The sequence below is a fragment of the Telmatherina bonti genome (assembly GCF_933228915.1).
Source record: "Telmatherina bonti genome assembly, chromosome: 22".
Lineage (NCBI taxonomy): Eukaryota > Metazoa > Chordata > Actinopteri > Atheriniformes > Telmatherinidae > Telmatherina > Telmatherina bonti.
In genome coordinates, this window is record NC_136631.1 from 14251651 (window position 1) to 14276960 (window position 25310).

Sequence of the window (25310 nt, forward strand, 5' to 3'; positions counted from 1 at the left end):
CCACTAGTATCAGCAGCTTGCCTTGTTCAATATGCACTGTTTCTTAATGTTGACATGTTGCACTTTGTTGCAGTTCAGTGGCTGTAATTATTACTTCTTGCCCCCTCCAACTATGGCTGTGTATTTCTATTGCCATACTGACTTTTTTATGTACCATTTTATTTGCCCAGATAGGAAAAAACACACAGTATTTGCTATTGAACAATAATTGAAATAACTTATACACTTACTTGTGTTTAATCCTTAAAGCTGCAGGGTTTGGCCCGTGGCTCACTGGATCATTTTCAGTTTGGCCCTTGGAGGGAAAAAGTATGGGCACCCCTGGTTTATACCAAAGTGCCCAACACAATTGCATTAGCTGACTTGCAACAAATTCTATTTGAAATATTATTCATTCATTCATTTTCCAAACCGCTTATTCCAATTCAGGGTTGCGGGGAAGCTGGAGCCTATCCCAGCTGGCTTTGGGCGACAGGCAGGGTAAACCCTGGACAGCTTGCCAGTCCATCACAGGGCCACACACACAGAGACGAACAACCACACTCACGCTCACACTCACTCCTAGGGGCAATTTAGAGTAACCAATTAATCTATCATGCATGTCTTTGGATGGTGGGAGGAAGCCGGAGTACCTGGAGAGAACCCACGCATACACAGGGAGAACATGCAAACTCCACACAGAAAGGCCACTGACCAAACCAGCCAAGGATTGAGCCAAGGATTGAACCAGTGACCTTCTTGCTGTGAGGCCACAGTGCTAATCACTGCGCCACCGTGCAGCCCTATTTGAAATATTAAATACTATAAATAAGCATTGTCAGGCTGTTGTAGCTATATATAGTTTTTCAACCTGCCAAATGAACAAATTGTTAAATTGGCAATATCAACACCAAACAGAAGTCAGTAGCTGAATAAACTCTTTGGCATTGGAAGTTTTTCATAGATGCTGCTCCACACTGCTGTTTACCCCATAAAAGTATTTCTTGTATTTAGATTATGGTGAGGTTCTCGATAAGGCCTTATAGGGTTTCCAACCTCCCCAGCACTGTAATTTTTTTATATTATTATTTTTACGAATATTGTCTATGATTTGAACCTTTCCTCTTACTTTTTTCTCTATGAATATTCCACTGTTACTTTTAAAGTGCAAACTCAAATAAATAAATAAACAAACAAATAACAAAATTGTCACCATCTAAGAGGTAAATAATTCTGTCTTCCTTGTAAATATGGCTGTAAACATATTTTTATTTTGAAAGCACCGGAAGTGGGTGTTCCGTCCTGGTAGGTCGTTATTATAAGAGCTCGTCTTTAGCTTTATGGCTAGGTTGGTCGGCTGTCGGTTGTTTTCGTGGTAGCTGCCCGGGGTTCCCACTTGTCGCCACTGAACTCCGCCACTGCCAACTGGACGCAACAGTGGTACACCAGCCGGACCACAAATTACAGGTTTGCTTTCCTTTATTGAACGATAAAAATGGTTTTTGGAAAGCTAGCTGTAACGTCACGTTTTGTATCTTGTCAGCCATGTTACTGTATATCAATCAATGATGTAGCCAGCACAGGAAACGTGTTTATTCTTAGCAGGTAGCTTGTTGTGCAACGAAAGAGAACACGTTTATATTTCCTGCTATTTTGGCAAGGTTTAAAACAATTGACAGAACGATGCTGACATGGTTTTTGGATGGGATGAATCGGTGCAAATTAAAGCGAAGCTACCGGGGTGGGAGGAGGGAAAGAGGGAGGGGTGGGGGGCTTCACTAGCGTGCTAGCTGTCTGCTGATTTACAGCTAAGCGATAGCTAGCGAGTTTTGATCCAACCCGATCAAAAATCAAGTCAAGCACCTGTTAATGAGCTGCCAACGTTATTCTGAGTCACTGACATGAAGCTTAGTGACACACTTCTCTCAATTAAGCATATGGCTTTAGCCTTTAGCTTGCAATTTGCGTACTTTTCTTGCTAATACCTTGACTTTAAACAGCATTAGCATTGGATTTACGGGATAATGCTCCTTTGCCTTGTCCTGAAGAAGACTGCTAAGGTGCTGCATTACAACAAAACACCCCTGAATGCTTCATGTTTCCAAGGCATCTCTTCATGTTGTTGTTTTAGATTTATGTTGCACTATCAACAGTATGCTTTAGTTAATTCATTAACCTAGTTGTTAAAGTATTTGCAACATTGATCTCAATAATAAAGAAAATTGACCAGATTCTGTAACCATTTGATTGTGTACACTGTACTTTTTTGTTGCTTCTTGTTCCCAGATGGACCAACAGGACCAGTCTTATATGTTTGCATGGTCAGATTCTGTAACAATTTATTGATTGTGTACACTGTACTGTTGTGTTGCTTCTTTTTCCTAGATGGACCAGCAGGACCAGTCCTATATGTTTGCAAGTCTAACACGGCCTCACTCAGAGCAACTGCTGCAAGGCCTCCAGCTTTTGCGGCAGGATCATGAACTATGTGACATTGTTCTGCGTGTGGGTGATGTCAAGATCCATGCCCATAAAGTAGTATTGGCCAGCATCAGTCCTTACTTTAAGGCCATGTTTACTGGAAACCTTTCAGAGAAGGAGACCTCTGAGGTGGAATTCCAGTGCATTGAGGAGACTGCCTTGCAGGTATGCTCAGAGCCAGTAGACACAATCTGTTGATTAACTGCTGTTGTTTACTGACTTTTTTTTTTTTTTTTTTTTTACTCTTTCTTCCAGGCTATAGTGGAGTATGCCTACACTGGCACGGTATTTATCTCCCAAGAAACAGTGGAATCTCTTCTACCGGCTGCCAATTTACTCCAGGTTAAGCTTGTACTTAAGGAGTGTTGCAGCTTCTTAGAAAGCCAGCTTGATGCTGGAAACTGTATAGGGATCTCCCGCTTTGCAGAGACATATGGCTGTCATGACCTGTGCCTAGCTGCAACAAAGTTTATCTGTGAAAACTTTGAGGAGGTTTGTCAGACAGAAGAGTTTTTTGAACTGACAAGAGCTGAGTTGGATGAAATTGTGTCCAATGACTGCCTTAAGGTGGTTACAGAAGAGACTGTATTTTACGCCCTGGAGTCATGGATTAAATATGATGTTACTGAAAGACAGCAGCATCTTGCTCAGTTGCTGCACTGTGTTCGCCTTCCACTTCTCAGCGTCAAATTCCTCACTCGCCTATATGAAGCCAACCACCTTATACGAGACGACCATGCATGCAAGCACCTGCTCAACGAAGCCCTGAAATATCATTTTATGCCTGAACACAGGCTGTCCTATCAGACTGTGTTGTCGGCACGACCCAGATGTGCCCCAAAGGTGTTGCTTGCAGTTGGAGGCAAGGCTGGTCTGTTTGCCACCTTGGAAAGGTAATGATAATGTCAATGTCTAGAGTATTTTTCTTTGGGTTTTTAAAAAAAAAATTTTTTTTTTATAAAGAGTAATTATCTGTTTCCCTCTTTCAGCATGGAAATGTATTTCCCTCAGACAGATTCATGGATAGGACTGGCCCCTCTTAGTGTTCCACGGTATGAGTTTGGAGTTGCAGTGCTGGATCACAAGGTATATGTGGTAGGAGGCATTGCCACACACATGAGACAAGGCATCAGCTATCGGAGGCACGAGAGTACAGTTGAGAGCTGGGACCCTGAAAGCAATACATGGACCTCAGTGGAGCGAATGGCTGAGTGTCGTAGCACACTTGGGGTGGTGGTCCTGACTGGAGAACTGTATGCGCTGGGAGGCTATGATGGCCAATATTACCTTCAGTCTGTTGAGAAATATGTGCCCAAGCTTAAAGAATGGCAGCCTGTGGCCCCCATGACAAAGTCTCGCAGTTGCTTTGCTACTGCTGTGTTGGATGGCATGATCTACGCGATTGGAGGCTATGGCCCAGCACACATGAATAGGTAATGTGACTCAGTGATTTGGTATCATTGGTTTTTATTTCATGTGGTGTGTTAAACTTCCAAGGCAGTTTAAATGTATTTACATCAATTGTTTGAATGGCACGCACATTTAACAGTCTAGTCAGGCTACAAGAACAAGGCTATCTGTGTGCAAATTGTCAATACTAATGCATATTTTAGACAGTTTGATGGTATTTTATGTATAATGTCTGTAGACTGCTGTTTTAATGTTTTTATGTGAATGACATGGCACTGCAGCATTTATTCTGAGGCTGTAAAGTTATAAAGTATCACCATGATCAAATGTAATTTATGTCTGTAGACAAAAATATTGATAAAAGCCACAGGATTCAAAATGCATTTATTTTGTGTTCCTACAGATTACATATAACAAAAGTAACATAGGCTTATTGTCTTTTTTTTTTTTTTTTAAATTTATGAGATGGGTGTTTTTTTTTTTTATGAAGACCTACTAACCTGGCTTTCTTTCTCAGGGTCTTGCTAGTTCTATTAAATGTCTAACAGTTGAGTGAAGGATATCAAGTGTTGCTGAGAAAATGGCCAAGGGCTTGATAATGAGTGAAGAGGAATCAAACCAGAAGTGGTTATTTCACTGAGCTGGGACCTGCCTTTGCATTACTGTGGATCACCAAAGAGCTGAATCCCTGTTGTTTGTTTCCTTGACAGCCAAAACCCCTTAGGAGAATGTGTTTGGACAGAGGATCTTTGGGGATGTTTTTATTCTTCCCCCGTGGCTTGTATGTTTTAGATTGGCAATATGGGACTGTTTTGTACTGCAATCTTCTCCTTAGTGCCAGAGGTTTTATAAGTTTGGGCAGACTGCACACTGCCTCATTATTAGGTCACTTTTAAATTTGTGTGACCTGACTGTGAATTAGTGTTATCTTCAGGTTGAAATGATCATCATTATATAAACTGGTTTTGGTCATAGTTCATTGCTATATAAGGGAAAAATATGTCTTGGAAGGGACCTGATACTGTAATTCTTTGGGTAACATGTTTATCATGGCAATCAAACTATTAGATCAGATGTCTGTGTCATTGCAGTGGGTTTAAAAATGGTCAGAATTACAGAAATGGGAAATTTAATGCTATCTTAAAGCATTGTCCAGAAAGGCTGTTGATTTTCTATGACATGGGAACACCCTTGTTTTGCTATCAAAAACTTGACTTTAGTTTCTTTTTTTTCTTTTTTTTTGCATCTGGTTTACAGTGTGGAGCGGTATGACCCTAGCAAGGATGCCTGGGAAATGGTAGCCCCCATGGCAGACAAGAGGATCAACTTTGGAGTTGGTGTGATGCTTGGGTTCATATTTGTGGTGGGTGGACACAACGGAGTGTCCCACTTGTCCAGCATTGAGAGGTATGATCCGCATCAGAACCAGTGGACAGCTTGCAGGCCAATGAACGAACCACGAACTGGTGAGTTTATATCCAACTTCAAAATGTTTCAAAGCCCTTGTTTTTTGTTTTTTGTTTTTTTTGTTTTTTTTTTTGTATTCAGTAGACAGTGAGTTGGTTGTATGTTCACATGCCTGCACATGACCCAGAATCTTTGTCTTGTAGGTGTGGGCTCTGCCATTGTGGACAACTACCTCTACGTGGTTGGAGGCCACTCTGGGTCTTCTTACCTGAACACTGTCCAACGCTACGACCCCATTTCGGACAGCTGGTTGGACTCAAGTGGCATGATGTACTGTCGCTGTAACTTTGGTCTGACTGCTCTTTGACCCATGGCCCAGCCAGCAAGGACCCAAACAACGTAGACACAAAAACTTTTTTCTTTTCCTTTTTGTCTCTTGTTTCTCCACATTCATCCTCCAAGTGCAGGTGAGCTTAGTTCACTTACAGAAACTGTTGGGTGGATCGATGTGCAGGGCTAGCTGGCTGGCTAGAGGATGACCACAGTCATGATGGAACAGAGGAGTAAGAGCGTTAAAATCTTGTTGACAAGAAGGAAAGATGTTTGGATGGCTATTGGCATGTGGAGATAACTGCTCCTCTGCTGCTGGGACACAAAGAGGACTCTCATCCATGTCCCAGAGGATTGTGGAAAATTGCGTCAAAATTCTACATTGGCAGAAATTTTTGTTTTCTACATTAAGTTTGAAACAGTTGTTTTAATCTCCTCCTCTGCTGCAATCAGATTTTTGTAGACGCTTGCAGTTTGCTTGTGTATTTGTATGAATATGTGTTTGTTGGCTGTGTAGCATGTATGTCAGTGTGTATGCTTGAGAGCTTACGTGCATGTCAGATAGGACTGTTTGTTTTCATGTCTGCGTGCAGAATTGATGTTCTTGCTCAGTGACACAGAATTCTGCATCCAAATCAGTGCTTCACAAAAAAAGAGCAAAGTTGGAGTATTTATATTTTTCTCAAAAAGGGCTGCCTTTCATGTGTAAATAGTCTAAATGAAATCTATAGATATGAATATATCCTCTAGTGCATTGCCTGTAAATGTTTATCTGCACTGGGTCACTAATGGGTGCGTGAATGCAAGTAGTTTAATTCCCAGGGTCACTGTGACCCCTGGAGTGTGTTTGCCACTGGTCTGTGCTTCATCCTCAGAGCCTTTTTTTTTTTTTTTTTTTTTTTTTAAATCCTGTGCTCCAGTTTTTGTAATATCTCTCTAAGGTCTGATCATGCACTTGCTACTTTTCAGTTCAAATTGACCTGACACCCTTTGGTCTGTACACAATACTAACTGGTGCTATTTTTAGGATTCAGGATTCAGCTGTTTTTTGTGATGCCTCGCTCTTTACAGTCAGTTTAGCTTCTGTTAAATTTATTCATTAAATCTTATTTGTTTTATATACATCGATAAATGCATAAAATTTCAATAGCCCCTCGCCATGCAATAAGTAACAATTCATGTGAAAGGGAAAGATAGCAGTTGCACAACCACCTTCAATTTGCTTAAAACGCAGAAAATTTGATCCTGTTTTAAAAAATATATATAATTCTTTAGCTTTATAGAAACACTACCTGACGCTTATATGTTCACATCAGCGGTAACTGTCCATGTCTTCATGTTAAATGCCAACATAACTTTTATTGATTTTTTTTTTTTTAAAAATGAGTTTTAAATTAGTGCTGCACCATTCCTTGTGTGCTGTAATGAAAACACTTATTGGCACTAATGTATAAGCATTACATTCTTCCAATTAGTCATATGGACATGGAAGATAAAGCTCCAAGGGCTGTGCAGGCCAACTCAGGCTAAGTTGCAGCTGTCACCAGTCCTGTCTTCACAGCAAAATCAGAGTGCCCCCTCCCAGGTCAGTGTGTGTGTGTGTGTGTGCGTGCGTCTATATGTATATATATGTGTGCAATTCCATGCTCCCCGAGGGTGTAATTGCGCATCCTCTGGCTTGCCTGACAACACATCAAGCAATGCAAAGCAATAGCAGGGGCTCTTGACTAGCAAGAGGGTAGGTGTGGTGTGTTTTGCCAAGTCATGGTCTTGGTTTGAGTTGCTCTGTGCACTAATGTTTGCACTTGTGGGAAAAAAAAACAAAGCTCTGCATTGCACCTAAACTGTTCTCACACATATTGTGATATGTATAAATGTTTTTTATTTAAGCTAATGGCATTTAGATGATGCAATAAGACCTCTGTTAAGTCCATGAATGTTTTGTTTCTCTTTAAACAAAAAGCCAAGGGATTTCACATTGCTTTAAGACCATACACAGCACACAAATAAATACAACATGCAGACAGGTCATGTGGACAGCTAATGAAACATAAAATGGTACCATTAACCTTACTCAACCTAACAGGCATCTTGTAGTCTTTCTTTTTCACATGCAAGTTCATTTATACATAGTGCATGTTTATTAATGGCCAAATTAGACGTAAGCACTTTTAAAACGGTTTAGCTGATATAAAATCTTGTTAACACTACACTGATGTACCCTTTTACTTCCCCCTACTCTCCATGATTGATAAGCTAAATGACATTTGCCTTGCAAATTGTCACTGGTGAGACTTTTGGTTTGCTTTCAGTTTGCAACAAGACAAGTACTTTTGAATTGTGGTTTGTTGAAATGCACAAGTAATCCAGTTTGTAATTTCAAAATGACTTGATTGTTTTTGTATTTTTTTTTTTTTTTAAATTTTTTTTTTTTATAGGTTTATAGGTTTTTTTTGTTTTGTTTTTTTTATTTTATTTATTATTATAATATTCTGTAACCCCATTTGTCTAATGTAATAGTTTGTTTAGTAGCTTTAGAACAGCACAAATCACGCAGGCGTAATTAAGTGCTGCTGCCATGATTCATTTAGTATCAATATTGTTTTGTTTTGGTTTTTTTTGTTTTGTGGGGTTTGTAATACTAACTCATTGTGCTTTGGAGAAAAACTGACAAATCTGCAAAAAGGGGGTTGGAATTTGTTTGCTTTTTTTTTTTTTTTTTTTTTGTTGTTTATTTCCAAATTAAAGCCTAACTAACGTCATGTTTTGTCACCCCTCACCAAAGTGCTTGTACAAAGAAAGCAGAGAGATGACTTAACACGTGGCCTGCTGTGGGTTGCCACTCTTACATTTTGCGAATGAGAAATTTCTGTGAAACCGATGTCAATGTTAGCCAAAATGACCACTCTTTTTTCATTTCCCATTGTATGTCTGAAGTACAGTGATCATCTTGAATTTTATATCCTGTGGACTAATGCTGGAAGTACAAGATAACATGGGTGTACAAAAAAATAAAATTGTAGCTTTTCACATTTGATCACATTTAATTGAAGACATTTTACATACATTTTAGTCAGTTTGTGTGGTGCAGTTGTACCCAGTTTGAAATAAATGCCTGCCTTAAAAGGTACTCTGCTCTTTTGCATGTCTTCATTTGCCCGTGCATAATAGAAGGAATCCAGAAGTATTCAAAAATATTTATTTGCATTTTAAAGAAAATATTTGTAGAGAAAAACAGGCATTTAAAAAATGTTGAGTTAATACTTGGCCAAACTCTTATGTATAAGCTTTCCTTTGGCAGAGGCACTGCGGTCACTTGACCTTTAAAAACAAACAAAAAAAACCTTGGTGCTGCAAGCTATGCTAAAAATGCATTATAATATAGCAATTCTACATTGAAATATAGCAATGCTGCTTCACACCATGAAACCAAATTGATCATACGTAATTGTTTAGTATCATAAAAGACAAAACCTCAACATAAATGTTTTTATTTTTAAAAGAAAAATTATGCTTGCCCTCAATTTTAACTTAAAAGAAAAAAAGATGTTAGCATAGATCTTTTAGTTTAATAACCTCGGACCACAGTGGAAATGGGAGCACCAGTTCATTTATTCTTTTTAAAGAAAGGGCTGATATGCATGAATGTAAAGTGGGGAAAAAAAAAAAAACTTCATTTTTGTGGAAAATACTGTGACATATTTACCTCAAATTTGACAGATCTGGCTGAAAAATTTTGTTTCATTGATGGTTCACAGCAATTTATTGTTGTTTTCATCCATGTATATCAACCCAGAACTATTATAGTCCATTATATTCTTGGATTCCAAGCATGCCCAAAAAAAGAAGGAACTTTCAATTTGCACAGTATGTTTTCGGTAACAATGATGAAAAATTGCATGTGTCTTTCACTCTTACAGCTGACAAAAGGAAGGTTTCTCAGGGCATTAACTGATAGTAAATTTTACTAACTTAATAGAAAAAGGAAGCATGACTAGTTAAAATGCCATAGAAATCAGTGAGAGATGATGAATGCCTTCAGTCCTGGATTGTAACTTCAGCTCATCTATCCTCAAAAAGAAATGTTCACTTCTCAGTGGCCCGGATGTAGACCAGAGAGGACAACAACAGGAGCTCCGGTGGCTTGTGCAGCAGGATCAGATTATCATTCCTCAGACCATCATAGTGCATCCAGCAGCCATCTAAGTGGAAAGCTGCAGAGTAGTGCTGCTCTTCCTTGTTGAAGAGTGTGGCGCCCTCTAGTAAGTATCTGAAGAGAAAAATAAAGAATAAGAAAAGTTTCTGTCATGAGTGTTCACAAATTTGTGGCCTTTAGTAGACTCAAAAGAATCTAATCACATAAAAAAAATCTTTTTTTTATACTATAGACTATTAGAAATGACAGAAATGTAAATCCATAATAGGTTTTAACAGTGTGACACATTTCTAATTTGTCTTTCATAATTTTTTTTTCTCAAAAATTTTCATTTTTTCTTTAGGAAGCAGTTTATATGAGGATGCAATAACATTTGACATCTTGATTGCAGCCACTTCTAATACAAAATGTCATTTAATTTAGGAAATCAAATCTGAGTGTATGACAAAGTCACAGGTTTATGTAAAGTTTAGATTTAGGCCACAAACCATTAGCAAGTACTAAAGCTACACTGAGAGGGTGGTCAGTGATGTAAAAAAAACCCCAATTAAATAACAGCAAAAGGACTTTGGACAAGAATAATGAGAAAAAGTGATATAATAATTACATTTTACACTAGAAAAATGCCTACAGTAGGGCTACAGCTCAGGAGGAAGAATAATAGTCTTTCAACTGGAAAGTTGGGAGGTTGATTCCATGCTTCCTCTGACTATGTGTCAAAGTGTCCTTGGGCAAGACACTGAACCCCAAGCTGCCAATCGGGGTATGAGTGTGTGTGTGAATGTGACATGTCGTGTAAAGCACTTTGAGTGGTCGGCATGACTGGAAAGGCACTATATAAGTACAAATCCATTGACCATCTAGAACCTGCAGCTCGAAGGAAGAGTTAGTTTAGTTTAGCTTTTTTTCCCCCTTTAAACCATAAAAATATTTTTTAAAAGGAATATTATTTTTCTTTCAGAGGGTAAAGTCACCCTGCTTTTATCTGACTGTTTAGACGTCCAATCCAGTTTCCCCGTCCTTATCTGTGTCTTACGGTTCAAGCTTGTACAAACAGCAGCTGTATGTATGTTTGTAGCACTTTAAGTAGTTCTATAAAATCATTTTCTAACATTATATGTCTAACTTACCTTAAATAAGTTGAAGTTAATTACAGTAAATACTTTTAAGGACTTATGATAAGCGTTTAAATATTTCAGGGAAGCAGGCTTAAAACCAATTGAATATTTATCTACAGAATGAACATTGTGGCACAATGTTTAAAGTTGACACTGCCACAGCAGTAAGAGAAGTGGAATTCTATATGATTAAACTTTTATTCAGATGTATTACCTATCAGCAGCGTGAAGACACTATGGATGCTTCTTACCTGTGCTGACAGAGAGCCAGATGGTAAGGGACATAAGACAGATCCTCCGACCTCCACTGCTGCATGTTGAGAATAACAAAGGGTGGGGGGCCGTGGCAAAATACCCTCTGAGAAAACTCTCTTAAACCGTCACACCTGTTGAGAAAGAAATTTGTCCTGTCAGGGAAGTTTTTATAACATTACTGAAATGTAAGAAACCAAACTATCCTTGTCTTACCCATGTTCTGAGCAGAGCAATAGTTTGGGGCAGAAGAACTCATCCACAGCTGACTGAATTGGGTCTCTGTGAGGAAGCTCATGTGGAGGGCTGAAAGAAAAATGTCAAAGTTAAGTTCTTAACCAATTAATTACCAGACTTTGGTGGGAAAATAATATTAATTTGACAAAAACAAACAAACACAAAAGATTTATGGTTCTTGAGCGCTTTACCTAATGTTAATGGTGCTTTTGACGAAATCCTGGAAACGTGTTGGACAGCTCCAGTTGGTGCACAGGCTCTCCTGCATGGTAGACATGAGGTTTGCCAGGTTCTCTGTGAAGTTCTCATGCTCATTCCCAAACAGATCAATCTCCAGTGCTGTCTGATGGATCTCAGAGCGGTATTGTCTTTTTGACATCCTGTTCCAGATCCACAACATCTTCACTGTGGTGTAGTCGCAGGAGTCCATCAGGTAGAGGAAATGGTCCACAAATTGCTTACCTAAGAAGACAGCCAGCTCCCTATGAAAGCCCTGGTTGTCCCGCAGAATCACATACAGAATCATAAGGAAGCCATCAATGGTGCAAGTGTTTTTCAACTGGATTTCCACGTACAGAGGGATGCATGATAAGGCCTTTCGTCCTGCCTTGATGGTAAAGACGCCGCCCCAAGGGAGCACAGGCCTCCAGAAGGCACGGTCCTCTTCATCATTGTTGTTTATGGAGGCACGGATCTCTTCAAACAGTGTTTTAGATCTATAGAGAGACGGTACATATGAGTTAGCTTTGATTTAGACATGAGCATTTTGACACTGGGTGATTTTACGTCGCTGGACTCGGACAGCATAATTTCGAAAGACGTAAACAGAAGCTAAACGAGCTGCACGTAATCGTGCACTAACTAAACAACGCAATGACGAGTTAAGTCAAGCTATCCTCCATGGGTAAACTGCTAGCTTAACAAATTAGGATCTGACATCGTATTACCTTTCGGTGTGAAGATTGTTATCAGCGTTTGCAAATCGCGAGAGGTCTTCTGTGTCGTTCAAAACACTGAATCTACTCTCCATAGCTCTCTGTATTCCTTCATGTCTTCCGTGGTACTTAACGCTTGATATAGAAATAGGAAATTCTCACACTTTCTATGAAAATAGTAGCTGCACTGAATGGATCCAAACAATAATTCTAAGCATGTCAAGTTGACCTACATAAACATTGGTGTTGGATTTAGGGTGATATTTATCATATAGGTGAACAATCCCACGTCTGCCCTCTGCCGATTCTCCACGGAAATGCATTAAAGTAGCTCCGCCCATTATCCCACTATTAGTGGGCGGGAGAACATAAACAAGAATACTATTGGTCAACAGATTACACTGACGCGATAAGCAGTCATATGATTGGCTGTTACTGTTGACACGTTGTCGCTAGTACCGCCCCACTACATCACCAAAGTTCAATGGAGAAATTACGTTTTACGTTCGGTACTATTCGTGAAAGTTCTACGCTTATTTTTCAGCGGCAACGCAAATAGGCGCTGCGTTATCATCGCGAGACTCTTTTGAATCAACTTAAGTTTGTGAAACTGGTCCCCACCACCTCTCAGCCACCACGCTCCTCTTCTTGTCAGGTACGGAGCGTGCTGTACACACCGTTGTCACTTCGGAGCACGGACTTTCGGAGCAAAAATGCCAGCTCAAATCATTAGCGGGAAAGAGGTTTCAGCGTGAGTCTAACATTTTATTTGACTCGTTTATAAATGCACACATTTTCTACTTTGCGATATCAGTCTTACGAAACGTGTTGTGCTAACTAAGCAGCTAACCTACAGAGTTACAGTAACCTAACAGTTACAGGTGATGTAAAATGGGTCTAATTTAACTTTAAACGCGTTTTTAAATAAAGTATTTGTGTTTATAAGCACATATCTTTTCTGTGTTGAGAGCATAATATAGCTTTATCAATACTTTTAAAGTGGTTGTACATTATGCTGATCTCGAGAATGGATAGAATATTTTATGGTGGATAGCCAATAACAAATCACAGAGCAGTCTTTCTACAGAGGATAATTGTTTTCATATCATGTTGGTCAGAGTTAATGCACTGACATTTAATATACTTTTGTTATTTGGTCGTAGCTGATCAGTTTTGGCCCCAGAGTTTCTGCTTGTCTTGCAGTATTATGCAATATGTATAATGGTGTTTTATGAGCTTTGTCCCTTTTGTCCACTGACCTCAGGTCAAGAGGCTGGTTAAACACAGATCAATGGATTCCGAAATGCAAATAATCTGTGCAAGATCTGCAAACTTTTACTTAAATCAGGAGCTGATTGCAACTAAAACTTGATGAAAGGGACACATCTTTCCCCCAAGGAATGCACAGGACACTTCGCTGCATGTGCCTGTCACAAGACATGAGAGCGTGCAGCCTGTTAACTGGCCCTCACTGCACTCATTAGTCAAATTATTTCATGTTGCACAGAGAAACTAGACAGCCCCTCAGCAGAAGAAGGATCTGTTGACATTGACTCCAAATCTAGAAAAAAAAAGTGGCTAGACAAGCCCCTGCAGGATGAAATATGGTTCTAGCTGTTTAGTGATAAGGAAATAGTTTTACCAGCTTTTACTGACACAAGAGGTCTTTGGGGTGAATTTAAAACTCTTAACTATATTTATATGAATGAGCAGCTGAGCAAGAAATGCAAATTCTACAGACTTGGAGTTTGCTCGAGTGCATGCTGTTTGAGGTTTAAGTGATGCAAACCATCCTCACACAATACTTCCAATATCTTTAGGTAGTTTTAAATTCTCTCATAATCCATCTCCAGTGAGTGTAAGAAGCCATAAAGAAAAAGTTATTGGTTTTTTTGGGTGGAAGTGGTTAAGACAGTGCAAACAGAACACGACTCAGTGACAAACGCAATGGATCTTATAGCAGATTGTGATAGTGATGAGCTAAAGTCCAGCTAACTGAGTGCTACTATTGTCTTTGAATTGATTAGGCTTCAGCTAATCTTTGTCTCAGTTTTGGCTTATTGTCTCACTCTACTTAAAGAACTGGAATGTGTCCCAGTTTCCTGATCATTAAAAGAACACAGATAAAGTAAAGACAAGGACCAGAGATAAAGCTATTGTTCTCTGCCTGGGCCATGTTGCAACTTGGATTACCAGCTGGAGATGTGGAAAATCATTACCAGTTTCACAACAAACAAGCCAGATTGCATGCAGGGTAGAAAATATGTAACTATTTTAAGAAAACAATTAACACTACATGCGTATTTCATTGGTCACTGTGCTGAAATTAAAACAGCAGCCTTTCTGTTGTCTTTCATCAGGCAGGTGAGGGATCGTCTAAAGAAGGATGTGGAGCAGATGAAACTCAAGGATCCCATCTTCAGACCTGGTCTGGTAGTTTTACAGGTAACATGCATTTGGGAATCTCTGACGAGAGTTGAAACTTGTCGTGTTTTGCTGTTAATTTTTTTGGTCTTTCCATGCTGTCCTCTGGAGAAAGTTGACAGGTAAGGATTTAGACTATTTTGTGTCCTTGGCCTTCTATTTTTGTGTGCTAAGGCATGGACATTTGTACAGAGTACAAATGTTTTATACTGAATGCTCTTGTAAATGCACACTTTCGTTGCATGTTCTGTGTGTGTCTGTGTGTGTGTGGAAGAGGAGGACATGTTATAGAAATGGTATAGAAAAGGTGATAACTTTGTGTTCTTGCAGGTTGGAGACCGTGAAGATTCAAATCTGTACATTAGCATGAAACTGAAAGCAGCAGCAGAGGTGAGCAAAATCTTCAATAGTCATAATTAACTTAATGATCAATATTTATGTGCAAGATGTACAGAAGGAAAAAAAATATGTGTAAATCTTGTCATGCATAGGGCCTGTTTCAATTATTTTTTTCTTGATATGTTCAGATTGGAATAAATGCAACACATAGGAGACTTCCTAAGACTGCAACAGAGGAAGAGGTGAGATTTGATCAGAAACATTAGTGGTGTCTTGATAGATGGATGTTGATGTAACTTTCACCATATTGGACAGATTATTTTAAAAACGATGTAACTGGAAGGTTTAGGATTCAGGTGTTTTTACCACTAATGACAACAAGTTTACTTTGCAAGTGGCAGACTGGAAATGCCACATAGGTGATGATGTCTCTGTGCTTGTAGGTTCTTCGCAGTATCAGAGAAGTGAATGAGAACTCTGCTTTCCACGGGCTCATTGTGCAGCTGCCTTTGGACTCAATCCATAAGATCAACACAGAAAAGGTGACAAATGCTGTGGCTCCGGAGAAAGATGTAGATGGGTAAGGACCTAGTAGTTAAAGTAAATCTTCATTCTTATAGGCTCATAGCATTTTAATCTAATCTGTCTATTCTGGTCTGTTTTCAGACTGACCAGCATCAATGCAGGGAAGCTGTCTCGTGGGGACCTGTCCGACTGCTTCATCCCTTGCACGCCAAACGGCTGCATGGAGCTGATCAAACAGACTGGTAAACACTTCAGTTAATAACCTACTTAACTGTGTTTCAGAATGGAAGCATGCTTTGCTGTGAAAACATACTGCAAACACATGAGATGATATGCTCTGAGTAACAGGATCACTGCTTCTCTGCAGGTGTGTCTGTGGCGGGGAAAAGAGCAGTTGTGATTGGTCGCAGTAAGATTGTCGGTGCACCGATGCATGATCTGCTGCTATGGAGCCATGCCACCGTCACCACGTGCCACTCTAAAACGGCAGATCTTGCTGGAGAGGTACATCCCAGATAACGATCACAGTCACTGAAATTCATATAACTTCTTACACTTTAACAAGCAGGATATCAACTGAACTTTTATTAGATATTTTATTACTATACTCTTGGCAGTATATTCATGTGCATAGAAGATCTGCTTCAGTTTTTCAACCTTACTAGTCCTCCTTTTTATTTATGCATCACTTCATTTCACATACTCTTCAATCCCCAGCCTTTTTCACCTTTGCATCCCATCCCATAACCTTTAGCCTTTTTGACACTGGCATGCTCTCCACTCCCCACACAACACTGCAAACATACGGACAAGGCTTTTGTTGTCTCTAAGATCTTCTCTCTGCTAAGATTTTCAGCACTTTGCCACTAGATACATTTTAAAAAGGCTCCGAAATCTCATCTGTTCTTCAAAGCTTATGGTGTATCTTAGCTCTGCTTTATTTTTCTTTTCATTTCGTGTCACCGTTAGTTTAGAATGTCATAATTACTCTACAAAGATTTATTTTTCAGTCAAACATGGACATTTTGATGCATCATGATTGTATCAAAAGTCATCTTTTCAATTTTGGCATTTTGCTTATTAACTCAGTGGATATACTTTGTATAAGTTAAAGTTGCAAATACTCTGCAGGTCAAGGATAGTTTTACAGGGGAGACGTGCAAGATTACTAAGACACAAACTATTGTTGTTCTGAAATCTGAACTCTTGCTTTTTTATGCTTTGGCTTATTATTAAGACAAACCAGTAATAAAACTTTATCAAACATTCGGCTATGTGTTTATTTTATTGCGCTCATAGGCGGTTGGTTTTTATGAGCTACTATGTTAAAACATTTTTTGTACTTTGAACAAACAATGTTTATGTTGTGTAGAAAAGATTTTGCAGATCAGTCTCACAATTTCTGCATAAAAGCACAATTCTGAAGACTAGTCAGCATGCAAAGACACTCTTAAGGGAAGCAGGTTCCTTAAAAAACTTACAAGTAGTAATTAATGACACCATAGCGTGAAGAAGTGAGATGTAGCTACTGCCATCATGTGGCTGTTTTCTCATTCACAAAACATTCACCAGAACCCATTTTCTCTCTGTCCAGGTGGGTAAAGCGGACATCCTGGTTGTTGGTATCGGAAAAGCAGAGATGGTGAAAGGAGAGTGGATCAAGAAGGGAGCGGTGGTCATTGACTGTGGTATCAATCACATTCCAGGTATTAACCACAGAGGCAGTGGGGAGTTTTGTGTTCGAGTTCATCAGTAGAAGTCAGGGATTGTTGTTATTTCAGATGAGACAAAACCCAGTGGAAAGCGGGTGGTGGGTGATGTCCAGTTCAGCTCAGCCAAGGAGCAAGCTGGCTTCATCACACCTGTGCCTGGTGGAGTGGGACCAATGACTGTTGCAATGCTGATGGCGGTGAGAGCTATTTGTGTAGTTCAAATCAGTTTAACTGGTGGTTGAAATGAACAACTAAAAGGACTTGTATTATTGTTGTGTCAAAGCTAAAAGTTGAATGAATAAACATGTTCATGTTGGTTTATGTGTTTAGAACACAGTGCTGAGTGCCAAGCGTTTTCTGGAAAGCCACCAGCCTGGGAAGTGGGACATTTCTTACACCAAACTCAACCTCCAGAAGCCCGTGCCAAGGTTTGTCTCTTCGTACTCCATTTAATTATTGTCATGTGCTGATAAATTTAAAAACTTTATTGTGGAATTACTATGCATCAGTAATTCAAACAGTGTTTTAGATCTATAGAGAGACGGTGCATGAGTTCATTAATATTCATAACTGCATGTTAAAAAGGACTTAAATCCATCAAATAAATGTTTGATGTCTTTTTATTTTTACTCCAACAGCGACATAGTGATTTCTCGCTCCTGCGTGCCGAAGCCTATTGACCAGTTAGCCAGGGAGGTGGGTCTGCTCTCTGATGAGGTGGAGCTCTATGGGAAAACAAAAGCCAAGGTCCAGCTGAGCATCATCAAACGGCTGCAGTCCCAGCCAGATGGCAAATATGTGGTGGTCACGGGGTGTGTATTGTCAGACTTTAGCTACTCTGCTGATATGTGTGTGGAAAATAAGTGCTGTTTGAGTAGAGTTAAAGCCAAAACACACCAGCAACAAATGTCAATGCTGCTCTTTTTTTATTTTTTATCATAGCTCCTCATATTGGTTGTAGCTTGCCATGTGTTGGTTGGTACGCTTCCCAGTGGTAACTATTTTTTTACCATCAACACGCCCGAGAGAACAAACTTTTAATGATACCTTTTTATTCAAGAAGGTCCAAAATTCTGCTCTACTTCTATGGAGCTTGAATAGTCATTTAATTGTTTTTCTCCTCTGATTTTATAACATTGCTGTGTGATATCTAAACCATTTTTCAATGAATGAGTAGAGATTCATTGCTGAGGTTTAGAAATAATTGCAACTAAACAACCCACAATCTTACCTTTTTATAAACGTATTATTATTATTAAAAATCACACAGACAATTAATGGCTGGAAAATATTTGTGTGCTGTACTTATAATTTAAGTAATCTACATATAAGCATGTGTTTTTATAGATGTAACTTATGTTAAATACCAACTAAATGGTACAACTTCACGACTTGCTGACGCTAATTAACTCCTGCATTGACCATCTGCTCGTAAGGGATAATAATAATGATGATAATAATAATAATATCATGAGTTTTGGTTCTAAAAATCAGTGGATAAATGTTAACCTTATCTCTGTGGGTCACTCTGCTATTTGTAAGACACAATCTCACTTGTTTATTTATTTAAGACCTATAATCTATGACTTTTATTTTGATTATAAATTTGTGTGGTCCGATGTTGGCATGTGCTGGTAGGAAACTGATGGTATGATAACTTTAAGCAAACATGTCTGTTTCATGGTATAATAATGTATTATGACTGGATTCATTGTTTCTTAAAGGTCTGGGTGGAAAAAAAAAAAAAAGCAATTTATTTTGTTTTAATGATGCCTTTGCCATCCAACCCCCTCTTTGCTACTCACACACAACGGGACAGTGTCCATACACTCTGTCCATACACACCTGTACATAACTCTAGGTATACCTGACTTGCACATTCTCCTTGTGATTTACTAGACTGAAGACGGTTCATTCCATACGCATGGTATCACAGTATGACGGAAAATGTAATGGTATTCATACCCGGACTTTTTCATACCATTGTATACCTTGACACTGGAAACCAGCGCCTCCCTTGTCAGATGAAAGCTGCAAAGGGATGCTTTATTTTAAGCACACCTGACATGCAGTGTGTTTTTGGCTTTGACACATCCACGAGAAGTAGCTGTCATTTATTTATTTTTGTGCTTCGACATGACTTTGAGCTACTAAGGGACTTAATGAGATTGTCTCTCTGCAGCATTACGCCCACCCCTCTCGGTGAGGGTAAGAGTACCACCACCATCGGCCTCGTCCAAGCTCTAGGAGCCCAGATGAAGCTAAACGTGTTTGCTTGTGTCCGCCAGCCCTCTCAGGGGCCCACATTTGGCATAAAAGGTCAGCTTTGGTGAAATGTGCACTGACAGTCTTGCTGCACATGTTGCAAACTATAGTCGCAATGTGTGTATCCGCGTGCTTTAACGGTTTTCTCTCTTGTCAACAGGTGGCGCTGCAGGAGGTGGATATTCTCAGGTCATCCCAATGGAGGAGGTAATATTCAGTTATGACATTTGAAATTATGAGGTTTTAATAATAAAAAAAAACCCAATGTATTAATTTAACAAACTTTTTATTTTTATTCATTTTTTTTCTAGTTTAACCTTCATCTCACTGGAGATATTCATGCCATCACAGCAGCCAACAACTTGGTGGCTGCTGCCATCGATGCCCGCATGTTCCACGAAGCCACACAGTCTGACAAGGTGGGTTCTCCTCTTTTTAAGTGGTGTATAAAAATACCACATCTGCTAGTTATTTACAGGATTATGGCACTTTTTCTTAGGCTCTGTTTAATCGCTTGGTCCCACTTAGTGGAGGGCACAGGAAGTTCTCTCCAATCCAGATCAACAGACTGAAAGTAGGCAAACTCATTACAGACTTCAGTTTGGATGTAAATCTTGTGTCAGGAAGATCTGACTGGCAATTTGCTTGATTTCTCTAGAAACTGGGCATAGAAAAGACCGACCCTTCGACTCTCACCGATGAAGAGATCACCCGCTTCGCCCGCTTGGACATTGACCCAGGCTCTGTTACCTGGCAAAGAGGTATGGACATCTGAAATGTTTCTACTACTGGTGTTATGCCCACAGGATGAATGTCCATATGTTTATTTATTTTTTTGCTTATTCATTTACTTATTTATTTATATTTCTGAACTTCAGTGTTGGACACAAATGATCGATTCCTAAGGAAGATTACTATTGGCCTGTCGCCAACTGAAAAAGGATACACAAGAGAGGTAAACTTTCTATGTTGACGCAAAGGTTGCTTTGTGTTGTATTTAAAAAGGCACGTTTGCATATGTAAACACATGATTAGTATGAATACTTGGGACTGAATAAATTGAGAGTTTCTATGTAACACACAGAACACAACTTCCCAGTTGTTGATCATAATTTGTCCTCCAGGCCCAGTTTGACATCACTGTGGCCAGTGAGATCATGGCGGTGCTCGCCCTTACCAGCAGCCTGGAGGACATGCGACAGCGCTTGGCCAGGATGGTCGTAGCCACCAGCCGCAGTGGACAGCCCATCACCACCGAAGACCTGGTCAGTCTCCCATCATCATGGGACCTTTTGCATAAGTAGAGGGGGAACAAGTCTTCTGTACAGTGATGTCTTTCACTGCAGGGTGTGAGTGGAGCTCTAGCTGTGCTGATGAGAGATGCCATCAAACCAAACCTGATGCAGACTTTGGAGGTGGGTGAAACACAGTTTCACAGTTCTTTCAGTATTAACTTGTTAAAAAGTACGAGTTCTACCCATGTATAGATATTCTGGTTATGTTGCTGTTGATTAGGGGTTTATCTTTCATCTGAACCCACAGGGAACACCTGTGTTTGTCCATGCTGGCCCCTTTGCAAACATCGCCCATGGAAACTCATCCATCCTGGCTGATAAAATTGCTTTGAAGCTGGTTGGACCTGAAGGCTTTGTGGGTAAGAGAAATAAAAAAAACAACAAAAAAACAACAAAACTATTCACTCTAAAGAGGCTTCATGATGGCATAGTGGTTAGGACTGTGGCCTCACTGCAAGAATGTTGCTGGTTCGGCCCTTGGTTGGGGGGAGGGTTTGAATGATGGCCTTTCTGTATGAAGTTTGCATGTTCTTCCCGTGTATGCTGGGTTCTCTCCAGGTCTCCAGGTTTTCGCGCTTCCTTCCACTATCCAAAGACATGCATGTTAGGCTAATTGGTTACTGGGTTGCTTGTCTCCCTGCGACAGACTGGCGACCTGTCTAGGGTGTATCCTAACTCTCACCCAATGATTGCTGGGATAGACTCCAGATTCCTTATGACCCTTAATTTGGATTAAGTGGTTAACAATATGGATGGATGGATGGATGATTTGATGGATGGTTGACTCATATCATATCTTTATACATTAACTGTACAGGTCATTATTTTGTAAATCTCAATGTTTGTGTGGATTGGGTCCAACAGTGACAGAAGCTGGTTTTGGTGCTGACATTGGTATGGAAAAGTTCTTCAATATCAAGTGCCGCTACTCAGGGCTGAGGCCACATGTGGTGGTGTTGGTTGCCACAGTGCGAGCCCTGAAGATGCATGGAGGAGGACCAACAGTAAGTTCATCTCTAGGTTTTCCTTTCAGATAACATGCAAAATTCTTATCAGACATAGTGGTTGTTAGTTTTTATGATTATTTCCCCATTTCCACTTGCTGAGATACGAGTGTGCATTTAGTCTACTAATAGTCATGAAGGCTTGACTGATTGAAAGAAAAAAAATCAAATAATGTTGCTTTAACCCTAGAACACTAATGTAGCATTAGTTGTTGGGGAAAATCAATGTAACATGGGTGAAAATCAGCCAATCTTAGTGTTCAAGGATTAAGAATTTGTAAGTGAATTGTTGGATTTATTAAAATGGTTAACTACAACGTTTCTTTGTTCAGGTCACCGCTGGGTTGCCATTGCCTAAGGAATACATAGAAGAGGTAAATAATCCAAATCACAATGTTCTAATCGTGGCTTATCATTGATTTCTATGGATTAGATAAAGCTGGCTTCAAACCTGCTGCATGGCATGTGGAGAACGTCCCTGGTCCCACTCAGCATACATACCAGCTGAGTGGAGCACATGTCATTGCAGCTGCTTCCCATTCAAAGCTTTGTCATGTTGCCTTTTTTCACACATGAAGGAAACCTCTGGGAAACAGTTTTCAGCAACAACACACAGCCAAAAGATTTCTTAATGGTCACACTGACCTCATATGCAACAATACACCTGTCGCTGTAGCTATTACTCTATAAGCACATTTAATTTCAGCAAATTAATTTTTATTAAAGATGAGAATTGTGACTCAAACGTTAGGCCAAATGCAATTATCAAAGAAATGTGAGTGAGATGTAGTTATTTCTGCATGTTGGCAGAGGATACAAGCATAACATAACACAGCTACAACACATCTGGTGTGACACTGACCTAAGTCATAACTGCTGACTTGATCAAACACAATCAAAGCCCAGAGATTAAAGCTTTTCAAGGGGTTGTAAAATGTGTGTTTGTGTCGCCATGTAGAACCTTGAGCTGCTGAAAAATGGCTGCAACAACATGAGGAAACAGATAGAAAATGCGAAGCACTTTGGGGTTCCAGTGGTGGTGGCTGTCAATGGTTTCAAGTAAGTGAGAGGAGGTGATTTGGGGGGAAAAGTAATGGGTTAAAATAGCTGAAATATTCAGGCTCTCTTCATTCAAGTCGGAGGTTTTGTTTTCTGTCATGTGTTAACCGGCATTGAACTGCATTTCTTGTTGACCCATCTTACAGGACAGACACTAAGGCTGAGCTGGACTTGGTCTGTAGTATGGCAAAAGAGGCTGGGGCCTTCGATGCAGTGCAGTGCTCACACTGGGCAGAGGGGGGAGCCGGCGCTGTGGCCCTTGGTCAGGCTGTCCAGAGGGCCAGTGAAGCTCCCAGTAACTTTAAGTTCCTCTATGATTTGCAGGTAGAGGCTTTAACGCTGACTATTGCCGTTTACTCCAATATTTTTCTTTTTAATTAACACTCTCCTTCTCCATTCTTCTTCAGCTCCCAATTAATGACAAGATCCGAATAATCGCTCAGAAGATCTACGGAGCCGACGATATCGAGCTTCTCCCTGATGCCCAGCAGAAGGTGGAACTCTACACTAAACAGGTCAGCATGTCTCAGGGTTGATGTTTCTTGTCTCATCAGGTTTGTTGTTCAGCTTCAGCTTCCAGTGAACTGCGTTTTAATGGAGAATCCTTTTTGTAAGAGTCATCTTTTTTCTTACTCCTCAGGGTTTTGGCAATCTTCCCATCTGCATGGCTAAGACACACTTGTCTCTTTCTCATGAGGCTGATAAGAAGGGCGTCCCCACTGGCTTCATCTTGCCAATCAGAGACATTCGAGCCAGTGCTGGTGCTGGCTTTTTGTACCCGTTGGTTGGCACGGTGAGCTCTTGACACTAAAAATGTATCTTTTGGTTTTGGTTAAAACTCTTTAGTGTTCTGTATTAGCTATATGAAAACAGATTATAGTGCACACAGCTTTATTGTCTGCTTTTTCTATTTTCTATCTGATAAAGAAACAAAGTTTAGGAGAGATTCAGTTGTATTATCATAAAATTGGACTTTTGCATATGCAACACGAACAGACATAAATGTTAAACGCAGACCCAGTAAGAGAGAAAAAACAAAAAAAACATAATTATACATACACCTGTTCTTCCACTTGCATTCTCCCCTGTGTTTTATGTTCAGAAATGTGCATGCAGCCATATTACTATATTCATTCAGTACTACCATTGTGGATCATCATATATTTTATATATATTTCCTGGAATAATAATTGTTTCAGGTAGATTTCTTCAAAGTCTTTAGGAAAAGAGTTGATGCAAGATGATTAGTTGTGGAGTATTTGTTTCAAATGAATATCTATAGACTGCCATGGAGCAGTTTCCTGACTAAGAAAAACATTGACTTAAGGCTCTGTGTTTGTCACAAATGTACATCACAAAACCATTATTTTCATTTTTAGTACACCCCTCAGGCCCTTTATAGAATATCTACAGATGATTTTTTAAATCAAATTAACAGTCCAAAAGTTTATTTTTAGGTTAATACAAGTAAACAAAAAAAACAAATCGTCATTGGAAAATTTTTAATTCTATATTCTTATTCTTAAATCTCATAGCTAAACTGCTCCTGATTACATCATTTACAACTGTTGCTGATTATATGGATTGCATCTGCATCATGTTTTCATTTAACCATGTTTTTCTTTGTGTTCAGATGCCTACAATCCCGGGCCTGCCCACCCGACCTTGCTTCTATGATATTGACCTGGACCCTGAGACTGAAGAGGTTAACGGCCTCTTCTAACCAAAAATATTCTGTGTGATGGTAAGAAAGGCAGCGAAGACAAACAGCCCATATAAACATCTCATTCAGGAATCTGCAACAGATCATGACTCTTAGGATATTCCCTTGCTATTTCCTGTCCTCAGAATTTAGATATTCCTGAAAGCTTAAAGAACATGATTGAACTTGGAGAGAGTTGTATCTTGAAGCAATACAAGTTGCTTTAGTTGGTTTCACCTTACAGATGTGTCATTAAGTGATAAAACACTAATAAGAAAAATAAATCAGACAACATAAAAGAATATTTTGTCAGCCCAAAAGACATTTTGTGAGCAATGTGGCCTGTAACAGTTCTGACTGAACAAACACGTTTCCCATCTAGAAACCCTCAACTTGCAAACATGACTCCTAGAGTCCTGTATTAACTATTTGTGTATATTTTGTGAAATTTGCACCAGAGGCATCATCTTCAGCTCCCATACTTTAAAATGATTAACTGTTTTTTTTTTTTCGATTGATGACCGCAAAATAAGATGTCTTAACATAAAGTTATCTCACAAAGTTTTTTCTTATTTTAGAAATAAATTTTTAAATTGTTCTAATTTAATTGTTTTTCTAATCGCTTTTATTCTCTGCTATGTGGTCTGGTTTTCACTAACTGTTTTATATTACTGATTAAA

At 39.4% G+C, this 25310-nt stretch overlaps 3 protein-coding genes across 4 annotated transcripts; 2 read left to right on the top strand and 1 right to left on the bottom strand.

Moving 5' to 3' along the window:
* The first annotated feature begins 1359 nt into the window (after positions 1 to 1359).
* Positions 1360 to 7962, top strand: klhl28 (kelch like family member 28). Its single transcript, XM_079262723.1, has 7 exons — positions 1360 to 1446; positions 2365 to 2625; positions 2716 to 3353; positions 3450 to 3893; positions 5128 to 5336; positions 5481 to 5744; positions 7083 to 7962. Exons 2-6 carry the CDS (start codon positions 2365 to 2367, stop codon positions 5642 to 5644), a joined length of 1716 nt encoding a protein of 571 aa, XP_079118849.1. The 5' UTR covers positions 1360 to 1446; the 3' UTR covers positions 5645 to 5744; positions 7083 to 7962.
* On the top strand, positions 7006 to 25310 carry LOC306773029 (C-1-tetrahydrofolate synthase, cytoplasmic-like). Of its 2 annotated transcripts, none has more exons than XM_079262722.1 (27): positions 7006 to 7192; positions 14666 to 14750; positions 15060 to 15119; positions 15257 to 15310; positions 15512 to 15648; positions 15735 to 15835; positions 15961 to 16097; positions 17188 to 17299; positions 17375 to 17502; positions 17636 to 17733; positions 17944 to 18117; positions 19488 to 19624; positions 19731 to 19777; positions 19882 to 19989; positions 20070 to 20144; positions 20229 to 20331; positions 20449 to 20525; positions 20695 to 20835; positions 20917 to 20985; positions 21113 to 21224; positions 21730 to 21869; positions 22202 to 22243; positions 22828 to 22928; positions 23075 to 23252; positions 23336 to 23443; positions 23569 to 23721; positions 24562 to 25310. In XM_079262722.1, the coding sequence occupies exons 2-27, from the start codon at positions 14703 to 14705 to the stop codon at positions 24649 to 24651; spliced, it is 2730 nt and encodes a 909-aa protein (XP_079118848.1). In that variant the 5' UTR covers positions 7006 to 7192; positions 14666 to 14702; the 3' UTR covers positions 24652 to 25310. The 2 variants fall into 2 exon arrangements, with proteins under 2 accessions (XP_079118848.1, XP_079118847.1); XM_079262721.1 differs by lacking the exon at positions 7006 to 7192 and adding an exon at positions 12956 to 13056.
* On the bottom strand, positions 9375 to 12418 carry dorip1 (dopamine receptor interacting protein 1). The gene is made up of 5 exons (XM_079262578.1): positions 12318 to 12418; positions 11562 to 12086; positions 11350 to 11439; positions 11133 to 11267; positions 9375 to 9877 (listed from the first exon to the last, which is right to left on the bottom strand). The coding sequence occupies exons 1-5, from the start codon at positions 12398 to 12400 to the stop codon at positions 9694 to 9696; spliced, it is 1017 nt and encodes a 338-aa protein (XP_079118704.1). The 5' UTR covers positions 12401 to 12418; the 3' UTR covers positions 9375 to 9693.